Genomic DNA, 23472 nt, shown 5'->3' on the forward strand with positions numbered 1-23472 from the left:
TGTAATCCATGACCCTTGATTTCATTTTTCTGTTAATGTTCTGTAAATGTCATTAATGTCTTATAAGTCAGATGATAATTACTAAAATATTCATTCATTTTTCTGTAGCATTGTTATATATGAAGGTGGTAGTGTCATGAGTCAAGCCAGGTCCCTGTGGAGATTGGAACTTGCAAGAACAAAATGGGCTGGTGGCTTCATTAACTGGTCCCATCCAATGAGAATAAGGCACTTGACAACTGGCCGTTACCTCGGTGTTAATGAAAATAATGAGCTCTGTCTTGTCACAAGGTAGGAAATATTTCAATTTCTGTGTTTGCACATGTCCTAATTCTCACTATAAAGATAACATTGAGTTGCAGACAGGCACAGCGAAAAGACTGTTACATTCTGTTACAGTTATAGATGTTGTGCCATCAGCAATTCAATGTGTCATCTTTACAGTGAATCACAAATATATAATTTTCATAATATTGTTAATATTCCAACCTTGACTTTCATTGTTTCATTTTCTAATATTGCGATTTTGCACCACTACGCTGTCATGTTCAATGTTCTTTTAAGAAAGACAGTCACAAACTCACACAAAATGTAATTTTTTCCAACATTGTATCTAAAAAACAATTACTTTCAATATGGCATTGAAAAGTTCTGGTATTATGTAACTAATTTAGAGTAAAGATAACAACTCTCTGAATGATAGAGGTGTTACATCATCAGTGCACACACACACACACACACACACACACACACACACACACACACACACACACACACACACACCAGTGCAGCTACATCGTGCCAGGAAAGATACTGTGCCACGACTGCAGCAGGTGGTGAGTGTGAGGGAGGATTGAGGAAAGGTGATGATGGCTGGGAGGGAGGCAGCATGTGCAAGAGATAGGAATGTTGAATGGGAATTCAGCAGGTGCATTGGATAAGAATGTAGCATGTTTGTGTAGTGAACAGTGGTGATGACGAGGAGGAGGGGAAGAAAGAACAGAGGAAGGGGAGACTGTGGGAAAGAGGATCTACATGCTGGATGAGTAAAGTTAATGTTCCTGGATTGGGTGGAGGTGGGTGTCATCCAGGGGGCTAGCAGAGATTGAGGGTTGGAGGATTATAGGAAACAAGAATGTGTTGTAAGGACAACTCCCATCTACATAGTACAGAGAAGCTGGTGTAAAGTGGGAGGATCCAGATGACAAGTGTTGTGAAGCAGCTGCTGAAAACGAGTGTGTTGTGCTCAGCAGTGTGTTCCATCATTGGGTAGTCAACCCTGCTTGTGGCCACAGTTTGTTGGTGGCCATTCATGTTAGTGGACAGCTGAGTGGTCATGCCCACATAAAATGTTATACAGAAATTGCAGCAGAGCTGCTTTCATGGGTATCCGTGCATGTGATGGTATAAGTGAGACTGGGATGGGACTGAAGTAGGGCGTCTGGTTGGGTGTATAGGACAGGTCTTGCATCTGGCTCTTCCACAGCAACATTACCCATGTGGCAAGGAGTTGGAAGTGGGTGTAGTGTAAGGATGGATCACGATGTGTAGATTGTATGGACAGTGGGATACCATTTGGAGGGGGGGGGGGGGGGGGTGGAGGAGGATTGTGGGTAGGACGTTTCTCACTTCTGGTCGCAATGAAAAATAGTCAAAATGCTGATGATGGATATGGTTCAGCTGTTCCAGTCCAGCGTAACAGAGTGTGATGGTATGCGTGCATCTTCACAGCTGATTCTTGGGGGGTGGGGGGTGGGGGGGGGGGGGGTGGAAGGATTAGGGGCATGTAAGGGTTTGTGTAAGAAATATGTATGTGGACCAGGCCTGGGGGATGGCAACAGTCTTTGGAGACCTTAGTGAAACCTTCAACATGCTGGGTATGGGAATTCACATCACCACGTATGTGCCATTCACAGGTTGCCAGACTGTACAGTGGAGATTCTTTGGTGTGGAGTGAATGGCAGCTATCAAAATACAGGTGCTGTTAATGGCTAGTAGACGGAGGTATGGATTGAACATTCAGAGAGGTGGAGGTCAGTGTTCAGGAAGGTGGCACATTGAGCTGAATTGATTTGAGAATTAACAATCATATGTCACAAGTTAAAAAAAGGAAGAGTATGGTCGAAAGTATTGTTGACAATTACTTAGCAGGGATGGAGCACAAGCTCATATACTACAGCTGACGCAGGAACTGATAATCACACATGACCTATTAAAAGAAATGAAGTTTTGGTTTTAATATTTTGTTATCTGTGGAGCCATTTGAAATAGAGTACAGATCTCGATAAGACAAGTATGGCAAAAGAAATTGGGTGGCAGTCATCCTGATGCTTGCCTTTATTATTTTAAGGGATCCTAAATTTTGATGACTGAACAGTTGTTCCTTTGTAAATTGTAATTGAAGAATTACTATAAATGCTTTACTAAAAACGTATTTTCAGTTACGTGCATGTTTACATATTAGTGAAATACAGCCATACACGAAATAATAATTAGTATTTTCTCCTTCAAAATAGGAATATTCAATCATTTTTCACTACCTCTATCTTTTTTTCATAGGGATGAAGCAACAATTGCATCATCAACATTCTGCCTGCGCCAAGAAAAAGATGATCAGAAAGTGGTACTTGAAGACAAAGATCTTGAAGTGATTGGCTCACCCATAATAAAATATGGTGACAGCACAGTCATAGTTCAACATTCAGAAACCTCACTTTGGTTATCATATAAGGTACAAATAATTACTCATGTAATGTAGATTCTATAAAACTTTAAAAGAATTGTGAAAACTGGCAGTAAATTTTGTGTATTGCGTGTATTTGCAGAGCAATGGAATGCACTTGTTTCATCTTTCTCTCTCTATCGAAAATATATCATAATGCTGTGGTTAGTTTCTTGGTTGTTACACGTACATTTCCATAATTTTAAATGATAATATTGTGCAAGAATAGTTGCTGCTTACCATATAACAGAGATGCTGAGTTGCAGGATAGGCACAACAAAAAGATATCAAACAAAGCCTTTGGTCAGATAGGCCTTCATCAGAGTAGACAACAGATACACACACATACAAATGCAACTCACACACTCATGTGCAGATTCCTTGACTTTAGCCATCGGGTGGTGGGTTTCCAGGTTCCGTGTAATAGGTCAGGAGTTCACTACACACAGGAAGCAGCTACTCAGGTAGCGGGGGTTGTGTGGAAGGGACTGGTTGGTCTTCTGGCTTAGAGGGTCTCAGGAATGCACAGAAAAGGCATCCGTCTAAAAGGGGGCAGGTAAAACACACTAAGGTAGTTGTAGAAACAGTCAATATTGTAGTTGTAAATTGTCGTAGCTGTGTTGGGAAAGAACCAGCGCTCCAAGCCCTAATAGAAAGCACTGAAGCTCAAAGTAGTTCACCTTTTAGCGAAACTGGAGTAGATAGTTCCTGTGAAATAGTATGGGTAGAGGTTATACTTGACAGTCGGACTAAACTATTCATTGGATCATTTTACCAACCCCCCAACTCAGAAGATATAGTTGCTGAACAGTTCAAAGGAAACTTGAGTCTCATTTCAAACAGGTACCCCACTCATACAATTATAGCCAGTGGTGACTTCAATCTACCCTTGATATGCTGGAAAGATTATATGTTTAAAGCTGGCAGCAGGCATAAAGTGTCATCAGAAATTGTAGTGAATGCTTTCTCAGAAAATTATTTTGAACAATTAGTTCATGAGCCCACTCAAAGTGTAAATGATTGTGAAAGCATACACGACCTGTTAGCAACAAATAATCATGGACAAATAGGGAATATTATGATGAATACAGGGATTAGCGACCACAAGGCAGTTGCTTCTAGGCTGAATACCATAACACCTACAGCCATCAAAAAGAAACACAAAGTACATCTATTTAAAAAAGCTGATAAAAATGCGCTGAACGCCTTTTTAAGAGACAGTCTCCCCTCCTTCTGATCTGATCACATAAGCCTAGAAAAGATGTGGAATGATTTCAAAGAGACAGTATCAACAACAGTTGAGAGATATATACCACATAAATTAATAAGTGATGGTCCTGACCCCCCACAGTACACAAAATGGCTCAGATCTCTGTTGCAGAAGCAATGAAGAAAGCATGCCAAATTTAAAAGAACACAAAATCCCCAAGGTTGGCAAAGTTTTGCAGAACTTTGAAATATAGCTTGTACTTCAATGTGAGAAGCTTTTAATAATTTCCACATCAAAACTCTGTCTCAGAATCTGGCAGAAAACCCAAAGACATTCTGGTCATACATAAAGCACACAAGTGGCAAGACGCAGTCAATACCTTCACTACGCAACAACAATGGTGAAGTCACTGATGACAGTGCCACTAAAGCAGCGTTATTAAACACGGTTTTCCAAAACTCGTTCACCAAAGAAGGTGAAGTAATTGTATACCAGTCAGGTTCCTTTGAGAGTATGCTGATACAATAGCACCATATTTAGCAATTATATACAACTGTTCGCTCACAGAAACTTCTGCACCTAAAGACTGGAAAATTGCTCAAGTCGCACCAATACCCAAAAAGGGAAATAGGAGTAATCCGCTGAATTACAGGCCCATATCACTAACGTCAATTGGCAGTAGGGTTTTGGAACATATACTGTGTTTGAGCATTATGAATTACCTCGAAGAAAACGATTTATTGACGCATAGTCAGCACAGATTCAGACAATATCATTCTCGTCAAACACAACTAGCTCTTTATACTCATGAAGTAATGAGTGCTGTTGACAGGGGATGTCAAATTGATTCCCTATTTTTAGATTTCCAGAAGGCTTTCTACGCTGTTCCTCACAAGTGTCTTCTAGCCAAACTGCGTGCCTATGGAATATTGCCTCAGTTCTATGACTAGATTCATGATTTCCTGTCAGAAAGGTCACAGTTTGTAGTAATAGATGGAAAGTCATCGAGAAAAACAGAAGTAATATCCAGCGTTCCCCGAGGAAGTGTTATAGACTCTCTATTGTTCCTGATCTATATTAATGACATAGGAGACCATCTAAGTAGCCCTCTTAGATTGTTTGCAGATGATACTGTCATTTATTGTCTTGTAAAGTCATCAGATGATCAAAACAAATTGCAAAATGATTTAGATAAGATATCTGTATGGTGCAAAAAGTGACAATTGACCCTGAATAAAGAAAAGTGTGAAGTACGTGAGTACTAAAAGAAATCCGCTAAATTTTGATTATGCCATAAGCCACCCAAACCTGAAGACTATAAGTTCAACAAAATACTTAGGTATTACAATTACAAATAACCTAGATTGGAATGATCACACAGATAGTGGTGTGGGTAGAGCAAACCAAAGACTGTGATTCATTAGCAGAACACTTAAAAGGTGCAACGGGTCTACTAAAGAGGCTGCTCATACCATGCTTGTCTGCCCTATTCTGCAGTACTGCTCTGCGGTGTGGGATCCGCATCAGGTAGGACTGACAGATGACATCGAAAAAGTTCAAAGAAGGACAGCTTGTTTTGTATTATCATGAAATAGGGGAGATAGTGCCACAGACATGATACATGAATTGGAGTGACAATCATTAAAACAAAGACTTTTTCATTGTGATGGGATCTTCTCATGAAATTTCAATCACCAGTTTCTCCTCTGTTTGTGAAAACATTCTGTTGGCACCCACATACATAAGGAGAAATTATCATCACTATAAGATAAGAGATCAGGGCTCGCACAGAAAAATTTAAGTGTTCGTTTTTCCCGTGCTCCATTCAAGAGAGGAACCGTAGAGTGACAGCTTGAAGGTGGTTCATTGAACCCTCTGACAGGCACTTTATTGTGACTAACAGAGTAACCGTGTAGATGTAAATGTAGATGGGTAGATGTAGATGTATGTTTGAGTTGCGTTTGCATTTGCGTGTTCGTGCGTGTGTGTGTGTGTGTGTGTGTGTGTGTGTGTGTGTGTGTGTGCGCGTGTGCGCGCTGTCTATTCTGATGAGGGCATGTTTGACTGAAAGCTTTGTTTGACAGTCCTTTTGTTGTGCCTATCTGTGACTCATTTCTGTTATATGGTGAGTATCAACTATCCTTTTCACAAGATTGTCATTATTCCATTCTGGATTTTCCATTGTCCTGTGATTTTTAAAATAAATCGAACATAAATATATGTCTGCATTGATAAAATGTGCTCACATATTTCCAATATTATTGTGGCTTAGTAATTGTGAACACACTAGACTCTCGCTAATCCAGTCATTCCTGAGACATATGGGTACCGGGTTAGCAGAAGTGCCAGATTATTGAGTGTCTGAAATTTATTTTATTAATTTATTTTGTTTTTTTATTTATTTTGAAAACGTAGGGGATATACAGTAGTGTACTGTACTTTATTAAACCAAAGGATACAATTTTAAAACAGAGGATATATTTTATTAAATCCAAAAAATACATTAATATTCAAATAAAACTTAGTCCTTGAGTGTAAAATATACTGTTCATAATTATACAGTCGTATCACTCACTGTAAAACATGTCCCTCATTTTTAACTGTCAAATGATGATACGCGATGGTGGCTTGCTTTATGATGCAGTCACTTTACAAGCATTACATTGGTACTGCATGTATCTGGTTGTTGCATAATGTACTCCAGGAAGACCTTGGCAGCTTCATCACCAGCAGTGTGAGAAATGTTCATGCTCTCTCCTCCTGTGTCTTCTTCTTCATGACTTTCATCATTACTTTCTTGCACACTTTTGATTATTTCTTCATCTGTTAAAGTTTGGTCTGTATCACAGTTTTCCTCATTCAGCCACTTAGTAACATTTTCATCATCAATTTTTAATTTCTTCTCCTCCTGGAAGGTCGTGGAACATGTCAGTGTACAAAGTAGTTGATAATTGCGAATTGACACTCATCGCTGTCTCTCACTACTGGATCCAACTCGGCATCAATGGATGGCCACAGTTTTCTTCTGCTCTTCATTGTGGTAGTGCTCTCCACTTTGTCCCATGCCTCGGCTGCTTGGAAAACAACATCACGTATGTTAATTGCTTTCAGCATGTCTCGATAGAGTCATTTTCACTTTTGTTCAGCAAGGAGACAAGAAGTGAATGTCCATAATGATGTATAATTGATTCCAAAATTCCCTGGTCCATGGGCTCAATTGGGGCTGTCATGTTGGGTGGGAGAAAGAGTGCTTGTATACCATCAAACTTTAGAGAAACATCTGAAGGATGACTGGGAGCATTGTCAATTATAAGGATAGCTTTCATTGGAAGCTTTTCCTTTTTTAGCTCTTCCCTCATTGCTGGTACAAACGTTTCATGGTACCACTGAGAGAATATTTGTCTGTCCGTACATGCTTTCTTTTGAGCGCAATACTGCAATGGTAGAGTATTTATGTCAGTGTGTTTAAAACACTGTGGATGTTTGGATCTTCCAGTCACCATAAGCGGTAGTTTATGACTCCTATTTTCATTACAACACGCCATTAATGTTACATGCTGTTTCTGTTGCTTGTAACCAGCAGCTTCCTTCTCGTTCTTGGCAGCTAATGTTTCTGAAGGAAGCATCTTGTAAAAGAGTCCCGTTTCAACAGCATTATACAAGGCATCAGCTGTGAAATCTTCTTCCTCTGTTATCTTCCATATCTTGCTTACAAACTCATCAGCACCCTTATTGTTATTTGAATGACTTTACCCGGTGACTATCAGCTGCCGAATGCCATGTTGTTTTTTCCAGTTTGATAGCCAACCTTCACTCGCTGCAAACACATTACTACAGCCAAGTTGTTTGTTAACTGCAGCTGCTTTTTCCTTTGTAGTTGGGCCACTGACTGGAATTCCTTTACTGTGTAGTTGTATGAACCATCTATAAACAGCTACATCCAGTTCTTCATTCTCACTCTTTCGCATAACCTTCCATTTTACCAATTCACTATCCATTTGTCTTGAGTACTGTCGAATAACATATTCTTTCTTTTTGATGTCATAAATAATTGCTTGTCCAACACTGAACTCAGCAGCAATGGCTTTCTGCAAAGAACCTCGATTTAACTTATCTAAAATTTCGAGTTTCTGATTGAGTTCTAGCATAAGGTGTTTCCCTTTAGAAGACATGATTCTGAGCTGTAAATAAAGCTACAATTTCAAATACAGTATATAAAGCATTGTTTAACTAATCATTGTTGTGCATGATAATTCATTGTGCACGTGTTTTTGGATGTGTGCTGGATTCTGAGAGGCCACACTACTGAGGGCCAGATTAGCGAGAGTCTAGTGTATTGGAATTTAAATGAAGTGCATGGTGACTATCATTAGCATTTTAGCTCTGCAAAATACTTAAGCAAGTCCCAGACAATATTTTGAAACCTAAAACAGTGCCTTTTCTTAACTGTCGTGCAATGTGATAACCACTGTATTCTCTTTAAAATTCTTTTCTCATGACAAGCATTTTTCTGCATGTCAAACCCCAAAAGTAACAACATAATTCAGCATGGCATCACCAGATGCATTAGCCTTATTATGTCATAAGTCTCATGCAGACCTTCCACTCCGCAAACTAAGAAATCTTACAGCCATCACAAGAAGTTTCTACTGAAACTAGATACATTAACCTCTAAGATGCTCAAGAAAATTACATTGAAGTCTCATGTAAGAAACAGTAATATTGTTTGTAGCATCTTTGATGGAAGATTGTTTGTTAATAAATGTTGGAGATGGTACTTGTTATTTTCGTATGTTGTTCATGTAAAGATAATACTTCTGACTGCCCCGTAGTGAGTGATACAAAATGTTCTGATGTGCAGCTACCACTAGTGCCCAGATCATAAAATAAAATAGCCCACTGTCCCTTTTGACACAGTTACTAAAACATGACCAAATTTTCTGTACCCATTAGGCTTATGAAACAAAAAAGAAAGGTGTGGGGAAAGTTGAAGAAAAGCAAGCTGTCCTTCATGAAGAAGGGAAAATGGATGATGGCTTAGACTTTAGCCGCAGTCAAGAGGAGGAATCGAGAACGGCTCGTGTTATAAGAAAATGTAGTTCCCTTTTCACGAAATTTATAACGTGAGTACTGAATCATCTAAAAATTAATTTTTGTATAATTATATTAATTAATAGTTATTACTCCTCTGCATATGTTCAGGTGTGTAATAGGAATTTTTGTACTAATTTGGTAAGCTAAAACATTCATTTAATTGCAACGTAATGAATTATAAAAGAATGCTTGAAGATAGTATAAAAGAGGTAATTATGTAATGTGTTTCAGGGGACTAGAAACACTGCAGACAAATAGACGACATTCATTATTTTTTATGTCTGTGAATTTAAATGAAATGGTTATGTGCCTTGAAGATTTAATAAACTACTTTGCTCAGCCAGAGGAAGAAATGGGTAAGCATATTTTCTAGTATCAATATTTATATAAAACTGTGCTCAAATGTTCAAATGTATGTGAATTCCTAAGGGACCAAACTGTTAGGTCATCGGTCCCTAAACTTACACACTACTTAAACTAACTTATGCTAAGAACAACACACACACCCACGCCTGAGGGAGTACTCAAACCTCCGGCGGGATGGACCGCACAGTCCATGTCATGACACCTCAAACCATGCTAAAACTGTGCTGTATTAAGTAAATTTTGAAATGATAAATAGGCCAAGTTACATCTTATGTGTTAATAAAAGAATGCAATTTCCGTATGTCATCCGTATGGGAATTGGTTCAGAATTTTCAACTGTTTGTGATGCAAAAGACAAGTTAAAACAATAATGCATGGCACTCACTTTTATTTTCTTCCACAGCATGTTTCACCCTTATCTTCAAATGGATCAGTGGGTTACATTACATTTTTGTTTTCTGGATATAACCAACTGTCTGTTTTGAACTTAATTTCAAAAATGTTCCAGAAGAAAAAACACTGAGGTCATTATAAATATGCATGTTAAATATAATTGGCACAAAAACATGAAAAAACAATATAAATGGTCCAGAGGGTACGATCATATTGGGTATCAGACATAACTGATGATTTCTTGATAGGGAGGGCACAGCATATTATCTTGGATGAAGGGTCATCAACAGATCTAGAAGTAACTTCGGATGTACCCCAGGTAAATGTGTTGGGTCACTTGCTGTTTGTTATATATTAATGATCTTGTGGACAATATTAATAATAACCTCATACTTTTCACAGTTGATGCAGTTATCTATTAGGGGCGTTCAAAAAGAAATGAGTCGGAGGCATAATTACAGAAACCAGTACCTTTATGTTACAAGTATTGACCCTGTCTGTTGAGACACTTGTCCCACTGTGACACAAGGTAGTGAATGGCTCTCACTTAAAATTTCCAGGGCTGCGATGTTAACCAGTTCTGCTCGTACAGCTGGACATAGTCATTCAAGGTGAATTGTTTGCCCCTCAGAGCCTTTTTAAGGGGACCAAAAATGGCGTAATCATAGGGAGAGAGGTCTGGACTGTATGGAGAATCTCCCATTTGAATTTCTGCAGGAGTGCCGTGACTGTGGTGGCCCTATGAGGCTTTGCATTGTCATGGAGCAAAATGACCACAGGAGTGAGATTGTCTGGTCGTTTTGATTTGATCGCTTGGCAAAGGGTGGTCAAGGATTGTGAGTAATGCTGGGCATTCACTGTTGTTCCATGCTGCAGGAAGTGAATCAGAAGGGGGCCATCTTGGTCAAAGAAGAACGTCAGCATAACCATGCGACTGGCGGCGTTGGATGATTGATGCATGTTACTGTTAGCTCTCTATAGTCACATGACATGCATGCATGCCCTCTAGCGACAGGCTGTGTACTTCCACGCTCGGGAGGGATCACACCTTGTTACACATGCCATGATATTACCCTCCTGTCACCAGATTGTGCATTCCAGACTCTGGCTCGTTTCTTTTTGAACGCCCCTTTTTCAGTGGAGTTCAGTAACGAATCTGTACAAGTATTCAGTCAGACTTGGGAAGATTTCAGAATGGCACTGTGATTGACAGATTACTTTAAATTTTCAAAATTGTAAAATTGTGCACTTTGCAAAACAAAAAAATGTGATATCCTATGAATTTAATATTAGTGAGTCACATTTGGAATATGTAAACTCATACAAACACTTGGATGTAACACTCTGTAGGGACATGAAGTGGAATGATCACATAAGCTTAGTTGTTGGTAAAGCATGTAGCAGGCATCAGTTTATGGGTGGAAAGTGAGGTGTCATGCACCGTTGCTGGCTGGGTGCAGCTGAGTACTTGCGCCACTTCCCTACTCCATCATTCCTACTGCTTCTCCCCTTCTTACCACTCCCTTCAGCTTGCAGTCAGTGCTGCCACCATTTCTTGACGCTAGCCTAGCAGCTGCGACAAGAGGCAGGGAGGCATGAGGAGTGGTTTCTTTGGATCTGACTCTCAGAGACTGTAGATGCAGTGAATGGAGATGGCGGTCATGTGTGCATTAGTTGTGTGTGAGTGATTGTGTGAATGTGTGTGTGCTCTCGTTTTCTGACAAAAGCTATGGCTAAAAATTTAGTGTGAGAGTGTGATTGTTTTTTTCTACATGCCTGTCTGTGGCTCAGCAGTCATCTTTATGGTGAGTTGCCACCTATCCTCATTATTATTGATTCTCAGAGCATTAACTACAAGCAAATCTAGGATACGGCTATGGGCACCTGCATGGCACCATCCTATGCCAACCTATTTATGGGCCATCTAGAGGAATGTTATGTTAACAGAGCTTGTGACTGGTAGCAGAGAGCAAAAATAACAGCATTTGAATGATAATTCAGCTCAAAATCATACTGTGATCTTTGGTGTTTCATGCTAAAGTTACAAAGGAAAAGCAGAATGTGAAGAATAACTACGCTCAGGATCATACCCCATTTTGTACTATCTTGTGCAGTATAAATGAAGGAAAGAGAACAGAAACGGAAGGACAACTCCACATACAACATTGTTGTTATTAGTTGCATCCCGTGTGGAAGCAGCCAGTGGACAAACTCAAATGAGAACCTAACAAAGAATTTAGAGGAATCTTTAAACCTTGTTTCAATCTACTGCTCTCTAATAAAATTAATAGGCGTTTATTTTTTCCCTTTATTTACTTCAAATCAAAGCAGAAATGCATAGTGCCTATGTTTGCGAAAAGGTCTTCCAAGAATTTAAATCTTTCTCTTTTGTCACAAAATTATTGTTAATTTAGCTTTTGGTGTTATTAAGTAAAATGTTTTTGTTTCATTTCTTTAAATGTAGTATGTTTTTCTGTTCAATTCCAGAACATGAAGAGAAGCAGAACAGACTTAGAGCATTGAGAAACAGACAGGACCTGTTTCAAGAAGAAGGAATATTAAACCTCATCCTTGAAGCTATTGACAAAATTAATGTTATCACATCACAAGGATTTCTAATTGCCCTGTCTGGAGATGATACTGGCCAAAGCTGGGAAGTTATTTCAGGATATCTGTACCAGCTTCTTGGTAAGAATATTTCTCTGTAACCATTGTCTTACCTAAAAGTTATTTTCTGTTCATTCAAGTAATAGAAATGAAACCATATGGGTGAAATTTCTTCAGACATCCTGTATTATTTGACTGTGGAGTTTGTTGGCACTGCTACATCTCTCCCAATCCAGTCTTACTTCTCCTAACTCATCTATTATGTTCACTGCAAACAAAAAAATAATTTTGTTTAATATTTAGCCATGTGGTATTGTCTAGTTGTCATCACATACCTACTGTAGTGCGCTTGGAGTTGAAACCTGACATGGTGACTGACAGAAATTGTTGAAATGATAAAAGTAGAATGACCATGACCATGACCAGAATTGACTGCTTTATGTTCACTGCCAGCCTTGTCTACCAGGCGAAATTGTGATTAGTACACCTAACATGTCAGTAAATAAGGCAGTTTCAAACCCAGTTACACACAAACTTTTCAACGACTATTAACACATAGCGCCACTTTTGCTTTCATAATTGTAGACTCAGTAAATATCATCTTATGGTAAGTGCTGTATTAGAAATGCCATTAGATAAAAAAGTAGAAATCGTTTCAGCTAAAGTGTTTAAATAACTATAAACTCACATAACCCCAATTTGTGTTTCATTTACCTGTAAGTGCAATCCAAATTAGCACCAACCTCTGCACGGTTATTCTGCACACACCTTATTACATCTTCTAGCAGGGCCTTTTGTGTATAATTTCTGTGATAATATGAGTCAACATGTGGACTACATTTGGATTGCAAGATATCAACTGAAAATCTTAATACTAAGCAGTTCAAATTCTAATACTTATCACTACTTGCATCTGTACAATAAAACATTACAAATAAAATTTGAAGAAACTTCTGAGAGGCTTCTTGACAGATGTTTCTCTGATTATTTAAAAGAAAACTGATTTTACACTCCTGCCACAGGTGTGTGTGTTTGTGAGTCTGTGTGGTTGTATGTGTGAATGTGTGTACTTCTACTGCAGAAAGAGCAAGAGCTCAAAAGCTAGTGTAAATCCTGATTACTGCCGTAGGTTTCTGTGCACCACAGATCAGTTGTCTACAGGTGAGTGGTGGCCTTTCCTTTTTTTGTATACAAGGTGTACAACTTTGCTTCCGCCGTCTCTCCCCCAACATTTGAGGCTTTAATGAAACAGATTGGTTACACATGCATCATTCAAAGTATTTACCATCACTGCCCCCTACTTTCTCCCATATTTTGGGCAGTGTACGAATCCCACATAAAAAAATGGCTCATCTTTTTAAGCGATCCACAAATCGATCCAATTTGTGACTTCTTCATGAGATCGGCCAGGCCATGAGGTCAGCCAGGCCATGCACCATTGATCTAAAGAGGTGATAGTCAGAGGGAGCAATGTCTGGAGAATACGATGGGTGGGGTAGGACTTCCCATTTTAATGTTTCCAAGTACATTTTGACCTGCTTTGCAACGTGGTGTCTAGCATTGTTGTGCTGCATAATCACTTTATCGTGCCTCTCGCTGTATTGCAGCCGTTTGTCTTTTAATGCTCTACTCAAACGAATTAATTGTGTTCGATAACAAGCACCTGTATTGTTTCCCTTGGTTTTAACACCTCATAGCACATGATGCCGAGCTTGTCCCACCAAATGCACAACATGATCTTGGAGCTATGTGGAGCTATGAATATTTGGTTTGGCTGTTGACGTGGAAGCATGGCCGGGATATCCTCATGATTTTTTGCATTTAGGGTTATCATAACAAACTCATTTTTCATCCCCGGCCACAATGCGATGCAGAAATCCCTTCCGTTTTGGCCTCTGAAGCAACCGTTCACAAACACACAAATGCCGTTCAACGTCTCGTGGTTTCAGCTCACATGGGACCCAAGTTCCCTCTTTCTGAATCATGCCCATAGCCTTGAGACATTTTGAAATGGCTTGCTGTGTCCTGCCACTAATCGTGCCAATTCTTCTTTAGTTTGACACGAGTCTTCACTCGGCAATGTCTCCAGTTCTGCATCTTCGAAAACATTCTCTCTTCTACCACTATGCTGGTCTATGACATTAAAATTACCGTTCTTGAAGCGTTGAAACCACTCATAACAGATTCTTTCACCAATAGTGTCCTTACCATATGTACTTGAGAGCATTCGATGAGACTCGGCTGCTGTTTTCTTCACATTGAAAAAAAACAGTAACACCTCCCACAAATGACAAGAATTAGGCTCGTAAACTGACATTTTCAATCAAGAACAACGTTATGATGCAGACACAAATCAACTAATGTTTGAATGAGGTTATGTTGACCAAGGTCCAAGCTAACTACCTGATGTCTATGATCAGTTTCTTTCGACCGCTACTTACTGTTGTCGCCACCTATCGGCAAACGGCGGAAGCAAAGTTGTACACCTTTTATTATACTAAATACACATGTAGAATCACAAGCAAGCAGTCACACATCCACCGTGTTGCATATGCAACTCCACTCTACTCACACAACCCATTTCCGGAACTCGCTGCAGGATGGATCGTGTTTGCACTGTCAAAATATGGCAAAGATGTAACTTTACAATAATAATTCAACATACAAAGAATTCCTCAGAATCATACAATAGATACCTTACATGGCGAAACCACATAACCAAAATACAGGGTGTCTTAAATAAAACACTGCAGCCCATTGGTTCACTTCACTGGCAGATACATTGTGCTGTTTTCTTCCCTCAGTGGATCACGGGGTCCCAGGTTTGATTCCCGGCTGGGTTGGGGATTTTCTCTGCCCGGGCACTAGGTGTTTGTGTTGGCCTCATCATTTCATCATTCATGACAGTGGCTATATTGGACTGTGTAAAACTTGGGACTTTGTACGGGCGCTGATGACCACGCAGTTGAGCGCCCCCACAAACCAAACATCATCGTTATCATCATTCTTTCCTCAAGCTGGTTTGTACCCCCACAGAAAGACACATACCAACATTATGCAGATGTATTAGGGAACTAAACTCTTCTTACATGATCACATTTAATATGTTTCAACCGACTGAATGTTCAGAATTAAGTTCCCATAGCAGTACAACCCACCAAAAATAAAACTCATTGATGACACAGATGCACCCCCAATCATATATCTCAATTGGTGTTACATAGTGTATCTCAGAAATTGCATACATTTCTGCTAATTAGTTCATACTGTCATAATACTTTCTTATAGACAAGATTGCTATTAGGATCATTACTGTGCATCTGTTCTACAACCAAGACAACTACACATTGATGAATAAGGCAGGATAAGCCAGCCAATCTGTTTAACTTAAATCATTACTTCATACAATTTATTTATCTAACCCCACCCCCCATGCACAAAATGCACCCTGTTCATGTGTTCAAATAAATGACAGTTCTGTAAATTTTCCCCTAAATAAATTACTAATAGTGTAGAAAAATCACATTATTCATTAAAGCGTCACTATATACATTTCTTACAACCCCTGTGCAGTATTTCTCACTGCCTCTTCCTGATTTAAGTACTTTTTATTCTTACAATTACACAGAGTAAATACATTAAAGAATAAAATAAATTTTTACATCTTTATACATTAAACATCCCTTTTTACAGGCTTGTCCTCTTTCCGTCTCTTGTGCACATTTACCTCCTCATCATCCTCCTGTATCATTTTTGTGTGGTACACATCCCTCATCCCACAGAAATCTATAAATCTGACATGTTTCTGATTTCCACCATTATCAATCTCTAACTGTCTGTTCCTACATTTTAGGTTGGTGTGATAGCATGTCAGAACTCTGTGCCTAAAGCTACATCCTTACTAGTCCTGTAATAATTAAACAGGCTATTTTAAATTCGCGATCATATCTCTTGAATTCTAGAAACACTTTCTGTTTTACAGATTTGCTCATTCCACATATTCCCATTTTTACTTTTATCCCCATCAACAGAAAAATTACAGAAGTCTTATAATTTAGCCTTTGCATAAAGGACTCTGCTACTGCTAACACAGCAGAATCCAAAAACGCCCTTGTCTTATGTTCAACCTCATGATCAATTCTGGGCCAATAGACATGGCAGCTAGTCAGCATCTTCTTTCATGAGATGCTCCAGTGATCCTGATGCAGAAGAGTGTGAGTCTGTGTCATAACAAAAAATAATTGTGGACGAGATGTAATGCACAAGCCAGAGGTTGCTCAGGCCATCCTCACTGAACATTTTATCACACTTAATGCAGAAAAGGGTCAGCAGTGACGGCTTGAGTGATGCGAGAACTGGTAGTGGGAAATCCGTCCACTGATTTGTAAGCTTCCATGTCCAGATAAAAATGAAGTACTTCATCCTGATCAAAACTAGTGTCAGGTTATATCAGAAAACGCAAAATGGCATCACATTTGACTGTTGAGCCATAGTGTGGAAATGAATCTCATAATTGTACCTACTAAGTAACGGCCCCATTGCTGTCTATGGGCTACCTTGTGTACAAGTGGCCCCGTACAACTATAAATTCAATTTTGTGAGTAACTCTTTCCTCATGCTGCCTTCTGCACACCATACTGTTTCTTTTCACTGTTTGTTATCTCTTCATTTCTTCTTATAGAGGGACTGTTCAAAAGTTCCAAAACCTGTAGATTCTAATTAATAGTGTATACCCCTCATATATTTCATATATTGTTAATTTTCATTTAAGACTTTTAACAGAAAGTAACTACGAATGTAGCCATTTATTATCAACCCCTAGTCTTTTTTCAGTGTTTTAGAATACATATCTTACGTTGGTCACTTATTCTAGCTCTCCTTTTCTGTATCAGCACAGGAAAAATTTGTTTTAAAGACATCAAAACTGAAAATTAAAGATCTCATAAGTTGTTGTTCTGTCATTTTTTACTTTTATTTCCATTTGCGAAAAATTCTGGCAAATATCAAGCATGCTCCCATACTTTACTCACTCACTTCATTAACATATTTGAGCCTGTGAACATTATAGCCCAGAAAGTTATAGTGTTCTCAAATTTGAATGTGATTATTTTTGCTTCCTCTGTTTTGACTCTTTCCCTGAACAAATGCTCATAGAATGGTTTGTCATTTTCACTCGCTGGAATGAATGTCTGTTACTTATTCACATTTTGTGTTTTCAGCTGCCATAATAAAAGGAAACCACACAAACTGTGCTCAGTTTGCCAACTCAAATAGACTGAATTGGTTATTCAGCAGACTGGGTTCACAGGCATCTAGTGAGGGTACAGGAATGCTGGATGTGCTCCATTGCGTTCTCATTGATTCACCAGAAGCATTGAATATGATGAGGGTAAGTTCAGAACTCTTTTCTGTGTTTTGGGGAAATTGATCTAGATAATTTTCACCTCTATTGCTGCACTAATACATGATGTTGGAGATATTTTAACCCAAAGGGAAATTCATGAGTGTCAGAGCAGATGTGTGTCAAAGTGCTATATATTTTGACAAAAAACCATGATATTATCATCAAATGAGCAGATGTACTGAGATGCTGTTGCATTGTCCACTCTGCATATGGGGTCAACTACAAGATAACACCTCAGTACAGCAGATATCACCTGATTTTTCTATCAAAATGTCCCTTGGGAAACACTTTAGCCTCACATGTTTTAGCTCCATTATCATTTTTGTATTTCAGTTGGGATATAAAATACTGATGCTCAGATAAGGTAAACAGTGACATGACATGATATATAAATTTAACAATTGAAGGTGTTGTGGTGAAATGATGGCTGTGTAGTGCTGTAATGGGAAGAGGGTTAAGACCAGGAGGGTTACGGGGATGTAGGATGTATTGCAGGGAAAGTTCCCACCTGCGCAGTTCAAAAAAGCAGGTGTTGGTGGGAAGGATCCACATGGCACAGGCTGTGAAGCAGTCATTGAGATGAGGGATATTATGTTTGGCATCATGTTCAACAACAGGGTGGCCCATTTATTTTTTGGCCACAGTTTGTCGGTGGCCATTCATGCACACAGACAGTTTGTTGGTTGTCATGCCTACATAGAATGCAGCACAGTGGTTGCAGCTTAGCTTGTAAATCACATGACTGGTTTCACAGGTAGCCCTGCCTTTGATGGGATAGGTGATGTTAGTGACCGGACTGGAGTGGGTGGTGGTAGGAGGATGTATGGGACAGGTCTTGCATCTAGGTCTATTACAGGGGTATGAGCCATTAGGTAAGGGATTGGGAGCAGGGGTTTGTGTAACGATGGACGAGTATATTGTGAAGGTTTGGTGGACGACAGAATACCACTGTAGGAGGGGTGGGAAGGATAGTGGGCAGGACATTTCTCATTTCAGGGCACGACGAGAGGTAATCAAAACCCTGGCAGAGAATGTAATTCAGTTGCTCCAGTCCCAGGTGATACTGAGCTACGAGGGGAATGCTCCTCTGTGGCTGGACTGTAGGACTTTGGGAGGTGGTGGGAGCCTGGAAAGATAAGGCACAGGAGATTTGTTTCTGTACAAGGTTGGGAGGATAATTACTCGTACAGTCAGTGAAGGCTTCAGTGAGACCCTCGGTATATTCTGAGAGGGGCTGCTTGTCATCACTGCAGATGCGATGACCGCGGGTGGTTCGGCTGTGTGGAAGGGACTTCTTGGTATGGAATTGGTGGGAGCTGTTGAAGTGGAGGTATTGCTGGGGGTTAGTAGCTTTGATATGGACGGAGGTACTGATGTAGCCATCTCTGAGGTGGAGGTCAACATCTAGAAAGGTGGCTTGTTGGGTTGAGTAGGACCAGGTGAAGCAAATGGGGGAGAAGTTGTTGAGGTTCTGGAGGAATGTGGATAGGATGTCCTCACCTTCAATCCAGATAGCAAAGATGTCATCATGAATCTGAACCAGTTGAGGGGTTTAGGATTCTGGTTTTTTAGGAAGGATTCCTCTAGGTGGCCCATGAATAGGTTGGCATAGGATGGTGCCATGTAGGTGCCCTTAGCCATACCCCAGATTTGTTTGTAGGTAATGCCTTCAAAGGAGAAGTAATTGTGTGTGAGGATATAGTTGGTCATTGCGACTAGGAAGGAGGTTGTTGGTTTGGAATCCATAGGGCGTCAGGAAAGATAGTGTTTAATAGCAGTAAGGTCATGAGCATTAGAAATGTTAGTGTACAGGGAGGTGGCATCAGAGGATCAGGGCACCGTGCAGTAAAGGGACAGGAACTGTGGAGAGTTGGTGGAGGAAATGGTTGACATCTTTTATATAGGAGGATAGGTTCCGGGTAATAGATTGAAGGTGTTGGTCTATGAGAGCAGAGATTCTCTCACTTGGGGCACTGTAACTGGCCACAATGGGTCATCCTGAGTGGTTGGGTTTATGACTTTAGGAAGCATGTAGAAGGTGGGGGTACGGGGAGTGGCAGGGGTAAGTAGAGCGATGGACTTTGGGGAGAGGTTCCGGGATGGGATTTGAGTAGTGACTGGAGATCCTGTTGGGTTACTGGAATGGGGTTACTGTGGCAAGGTTTGTAGGTGGAAGTATCTGAAAACTGACCGAGTCCTTCTGCCAGGTAATCCATGCGGTTCAAAACATCGGTGATGGAGCCTTTGTTTGCAGGTAGGATTATAAGGTCGGGATCAGTTTTTAGATGGTGGACTGCAGTTCTTTCTGCGGATGTAAGGTTAGTTTGCATGTTGAGGGATTTGGGTAATTATGGCGAGGCAAGGTTCGAGGTTAAGAAACTCTGGAAAGTTAACAAGGGGTGGTTTGGAGGCAGTTCAATATTGGTTTTTGGTTGAGTCTGGTTGGTCGTGTTGGTGGCAAAAAAGTGTTTCCACTGTAGGGACCCGGGGAAGGAAAAAAGGTCTTTAACAAGTCCTGCATGATAGAATTTGAGAGTAGGGCAAATGGTGAGGCCTTTGGAATGGACTGATATTTCTGTGGGAGTAAGTCTTCTGGAGGAAAGGTTCATTACTGTGTTGTGGGTCTGTTTAGGTTCTGGGTTCTGTGTGATGGTGGGAGGGAGTTTTGGAGGGTGGTGTAGGTGTAGTAGGTCTGCGAGACTGGGTTTGTCAGCTATATATTATTTTAGTTTTGTGTGTACTTAATATTAGTTTATTTTTGTGCAGCCGTTGTAAAGTTTTATCAGACCTTGTCAGTGGTTTGATTATCACTTGTGTCATTACAGAGGGTTGTATCATCAGCATTTATTATTGACTTGTAGGGCAAAGAAGTAGGTAGCTCATTCACATATATTTTAAAAAGAAAAGAACCCAGGACAGAACCTTGTGGCACTACTGTAGTAACATATAGGTTCCTTGGTCTACAATTATTTCCTGTGACAATCTCTTTAAAGCTTGTTCATTGTCCTTGATGCCATATTATTCAAATTTAGAAATTAGTGTACCTTGTGATAAAGTGTGATTTTTGAGTAATAAGTGGGAAAAATCTGTTAACATAAAAATTTTGTAATTGTACTGCATAGAAACACTTCGAAAAATACTTGTTACTCTATATGTGTGACAGATTAATATATCACCACTGTTCAGCACAACAAGGAAACAATTTCATATGTTCATCATTGTTTCAGGATGAACACATTAAAGTTATCATATCTTTACTAGAGAAACATGGTCGAGATCCAAAAGTTCTTGATGTGCTGTGCTCATTGTGTGTGGGTAATGGTGTTGCAGTTAGAAGTTCACAAAATAACATATGTGACTTCTTGCTTCCTGGAAAAAATCTTCTTCTGCAAACACAGCTTGTGGACCATGTAGCGAGGTAATTTTGTGCTTTTTTTATACATCTTTTGTAAAAAAAGAAAATGTTGGTGTGGTTAGAAATGTTTTCATGTATACTTTGAAAACCACTGTGAAATGCATGGCATAGGTTACATCCAATTGTACCAGTTATTACGGCATTTTGCCATTCCATTCATGTCATTCGACTGCCAGCTCTTGCCTGGCCCACAGTGAGTGTGCTGGGGTGAGGTGGAAGTGCTGGGTGGGGTGGGACAAGGGATGGAGAGGGGTGGGAGGCAAACCCCTCCCTGCCTCCCATCTCTCTCGATCCCTCACCACACCCCACCCTGCACCCCCACCTCACCCCAGTAGACTCACTGTGGGCCAGGCAAGAGCTGGCAGTCAAATGAGCACAAAGTAGGGAGACAGGTGTGTGCATGTGAGTCAGTGTGTGTTTGTGTGTATGTTTCTCCTACAGCTTGAGAAAGAAATTTCATTCCAAAAGCTAGCAAGGCTCTGTACCTTTTGTTTGTGTGTCTGTCGGCAATGCAGCGCTTCTGGCTTTCGGTGAGTTATCTCCTTATTCCTAAATAGTTCATTATAATACATAAAAATTTATGCAAATTACAATACATATTAAATTTCCAATTAACACATAGTACCTAAAGGTTTAAAGAATAAAACAAGTACATCATATTTACAATAAACATTATTGGCAGAAAATGTTAAGTAGCACGTCTGTATTATAGTGTCACAACCTGTTCTTTTTTTCCAACCACTAGCCATAGCTTTTGTTTGTGGGATCTTCAGTATATTATGGTTAAAAGAGGGCCTAACTCAGACATATATTTGGTATAGAACCTCATAGAGATTCCATCGGGCCCTGGAGATTTGTTCACTTTTAACAATTTTAGATGTTTCTCAGCCCCATTGACACTAATATCAATTTTAACAATATGGAAAGGATAAATTGCTGGTCACACAACATAGGGGAAGACGTGAGATACAGATGGACAAAATGAGAAATAATCTTAGAAATGAAAATTCCTGGCAGATTAAAACTGTGCGCCGGACCGAGACTCGAACTCGGGACCTTTTGCCCGTGAAAGGCAAAGGTCCCAAGTTCGAGACTCGGTCCGGCACACAGTTTTAATCTGCCAGGAAGTTTCATATCAGCACACACTCCGCTGCAGAGTGAAAATCTCATTCTGGAATCTTAGAAATATTTCAGCTTTCAGACAAAATCCTTCTTCAGAAGTAGAAAACACACAAACATTCACGCAACACACACACACGTCCACCATCTCAAGGCACTGAGGCACAACTGCAATTGCATATGGCATTAGCAGTGTTCTAACTGGGCTGGTGTTGAGGAGGAATGGGGGGGGGGGGGGGTAGGAAGAAGCATGGTGTGGTATGGAGAGGAATAACAGGTTGTGGCTGAGGGAAGATGCTAGTGCTGGCTGTGGGAGCCTGCAGGAATGTGATGGGGTCACAATAGGGCTTCTAAGTGCATCATCAAGAGCTGGTGCTGGTCAGGTTTTGGGAGGGGGGAGGGTGGAATCAGAGTGGACTGTGTAGGAGTTTTAGGAGGATGGAAAGTGTGTGTGGTACTGGAGTGGGAGCAGGGAAGGGGAATAGGCACTTGGAGGACAGGGGTTAGCATTGGTTGAGACAAAGGGGGTTACAAAAACAAAGGATATGTTGTAGAGAGCATTCCCCCCTGTACAGTTCAAAAAAGCTGGTGTTGGTTGGAAGAATTCAGATGGTGCTGGCTGTGAAGCAGTCATTAAAGTGAAGCACATCATGCTGAGTAGCATGTTCAGCAACTGGGTGGTCCATCTGTCTGTTGGTCACAGTTCTGTAGTGGTCATTCCTGTGGACAGACAACTTGTTAGTTCTCATTCCCATGTAGAATATAGCACCATGTTTGCAACTATATTTGTAGATCACATGGCTGGTCTCAAAGATGGCCATCTCTTTGATGGAGTAAAAGAAGTCAGTGACAGAACTGGAGTAGGTGGTAGTGGGAGGATGTATGGGACAGTCTGAGCCATTAGGTGAAGGGGTGGGAGTACAGGTGGAGTACGCATGGACAAGGATGTAGTGTAGGTTTGGTGGGCATTGGACTACCACTGTGGTAGGGGTGGGGAGTATATTTATCATTCCAGGGCAGGATGAGAGGTAGTTGAAACCCTACCACTATCTACCACCATCAAAGGAGCCTCCATCATACCCTTCCCACATTCCCCTATAGCTGCCAAACCCTGCCTTTCAGACATACTACATTTACCATAT

General features: G+C 40.2%; 1 protein-coding gene across 1 annotated transcript in view; it reads left to right on the forward strand.

Moving 5' to 3' along the window:
* The window catches only part of LOC124776932 (ryanodine receptor), a 694095-nt gene that overhangs the window by 210117 nt on the left and 460506 nt on the right, over positions 1-23472 (forward strand). The window contains exons 10-16 of the mRNA XM_047252151.1: positions 109-291; positions 2560-2731; positions 8886-9055; positions 9258-9382; positions 12273-12473; positions 17612-17781; positions 21024-21214. Coding sequence (XP_047108107.1) covers positions 109-291; positions 2560-2731; positions 8886-9055; positions 9258-9382; positions 12273-12473; positions 17612-17781; positions 21024-21214 — 1212 coding nt within the window. The remainder of the gene's footprint in view (positions 1-108; positions 292-2559; positions 2732-8885; positions 9056-9257; positions 9383-12272; positions 12474-17611; positions 17782-21023; positions 21215-23472) is intronic.

This window comes from Schistocerca piceifrons, chromosome 2 (assembly GCF_021461385.2).
Source record: "Schistocerca piceifrons isolate TAMUIC-IGC-003096 chromosome 2, iqSchPice1.1, whole genome shotgun sequence".
Lineage (NCBI taxonomy): Eukaryota > Metazoa > Arthropoda > Insecta > Orthoptera > Acrididae > Schistocerca > Schistocerca piceifrons.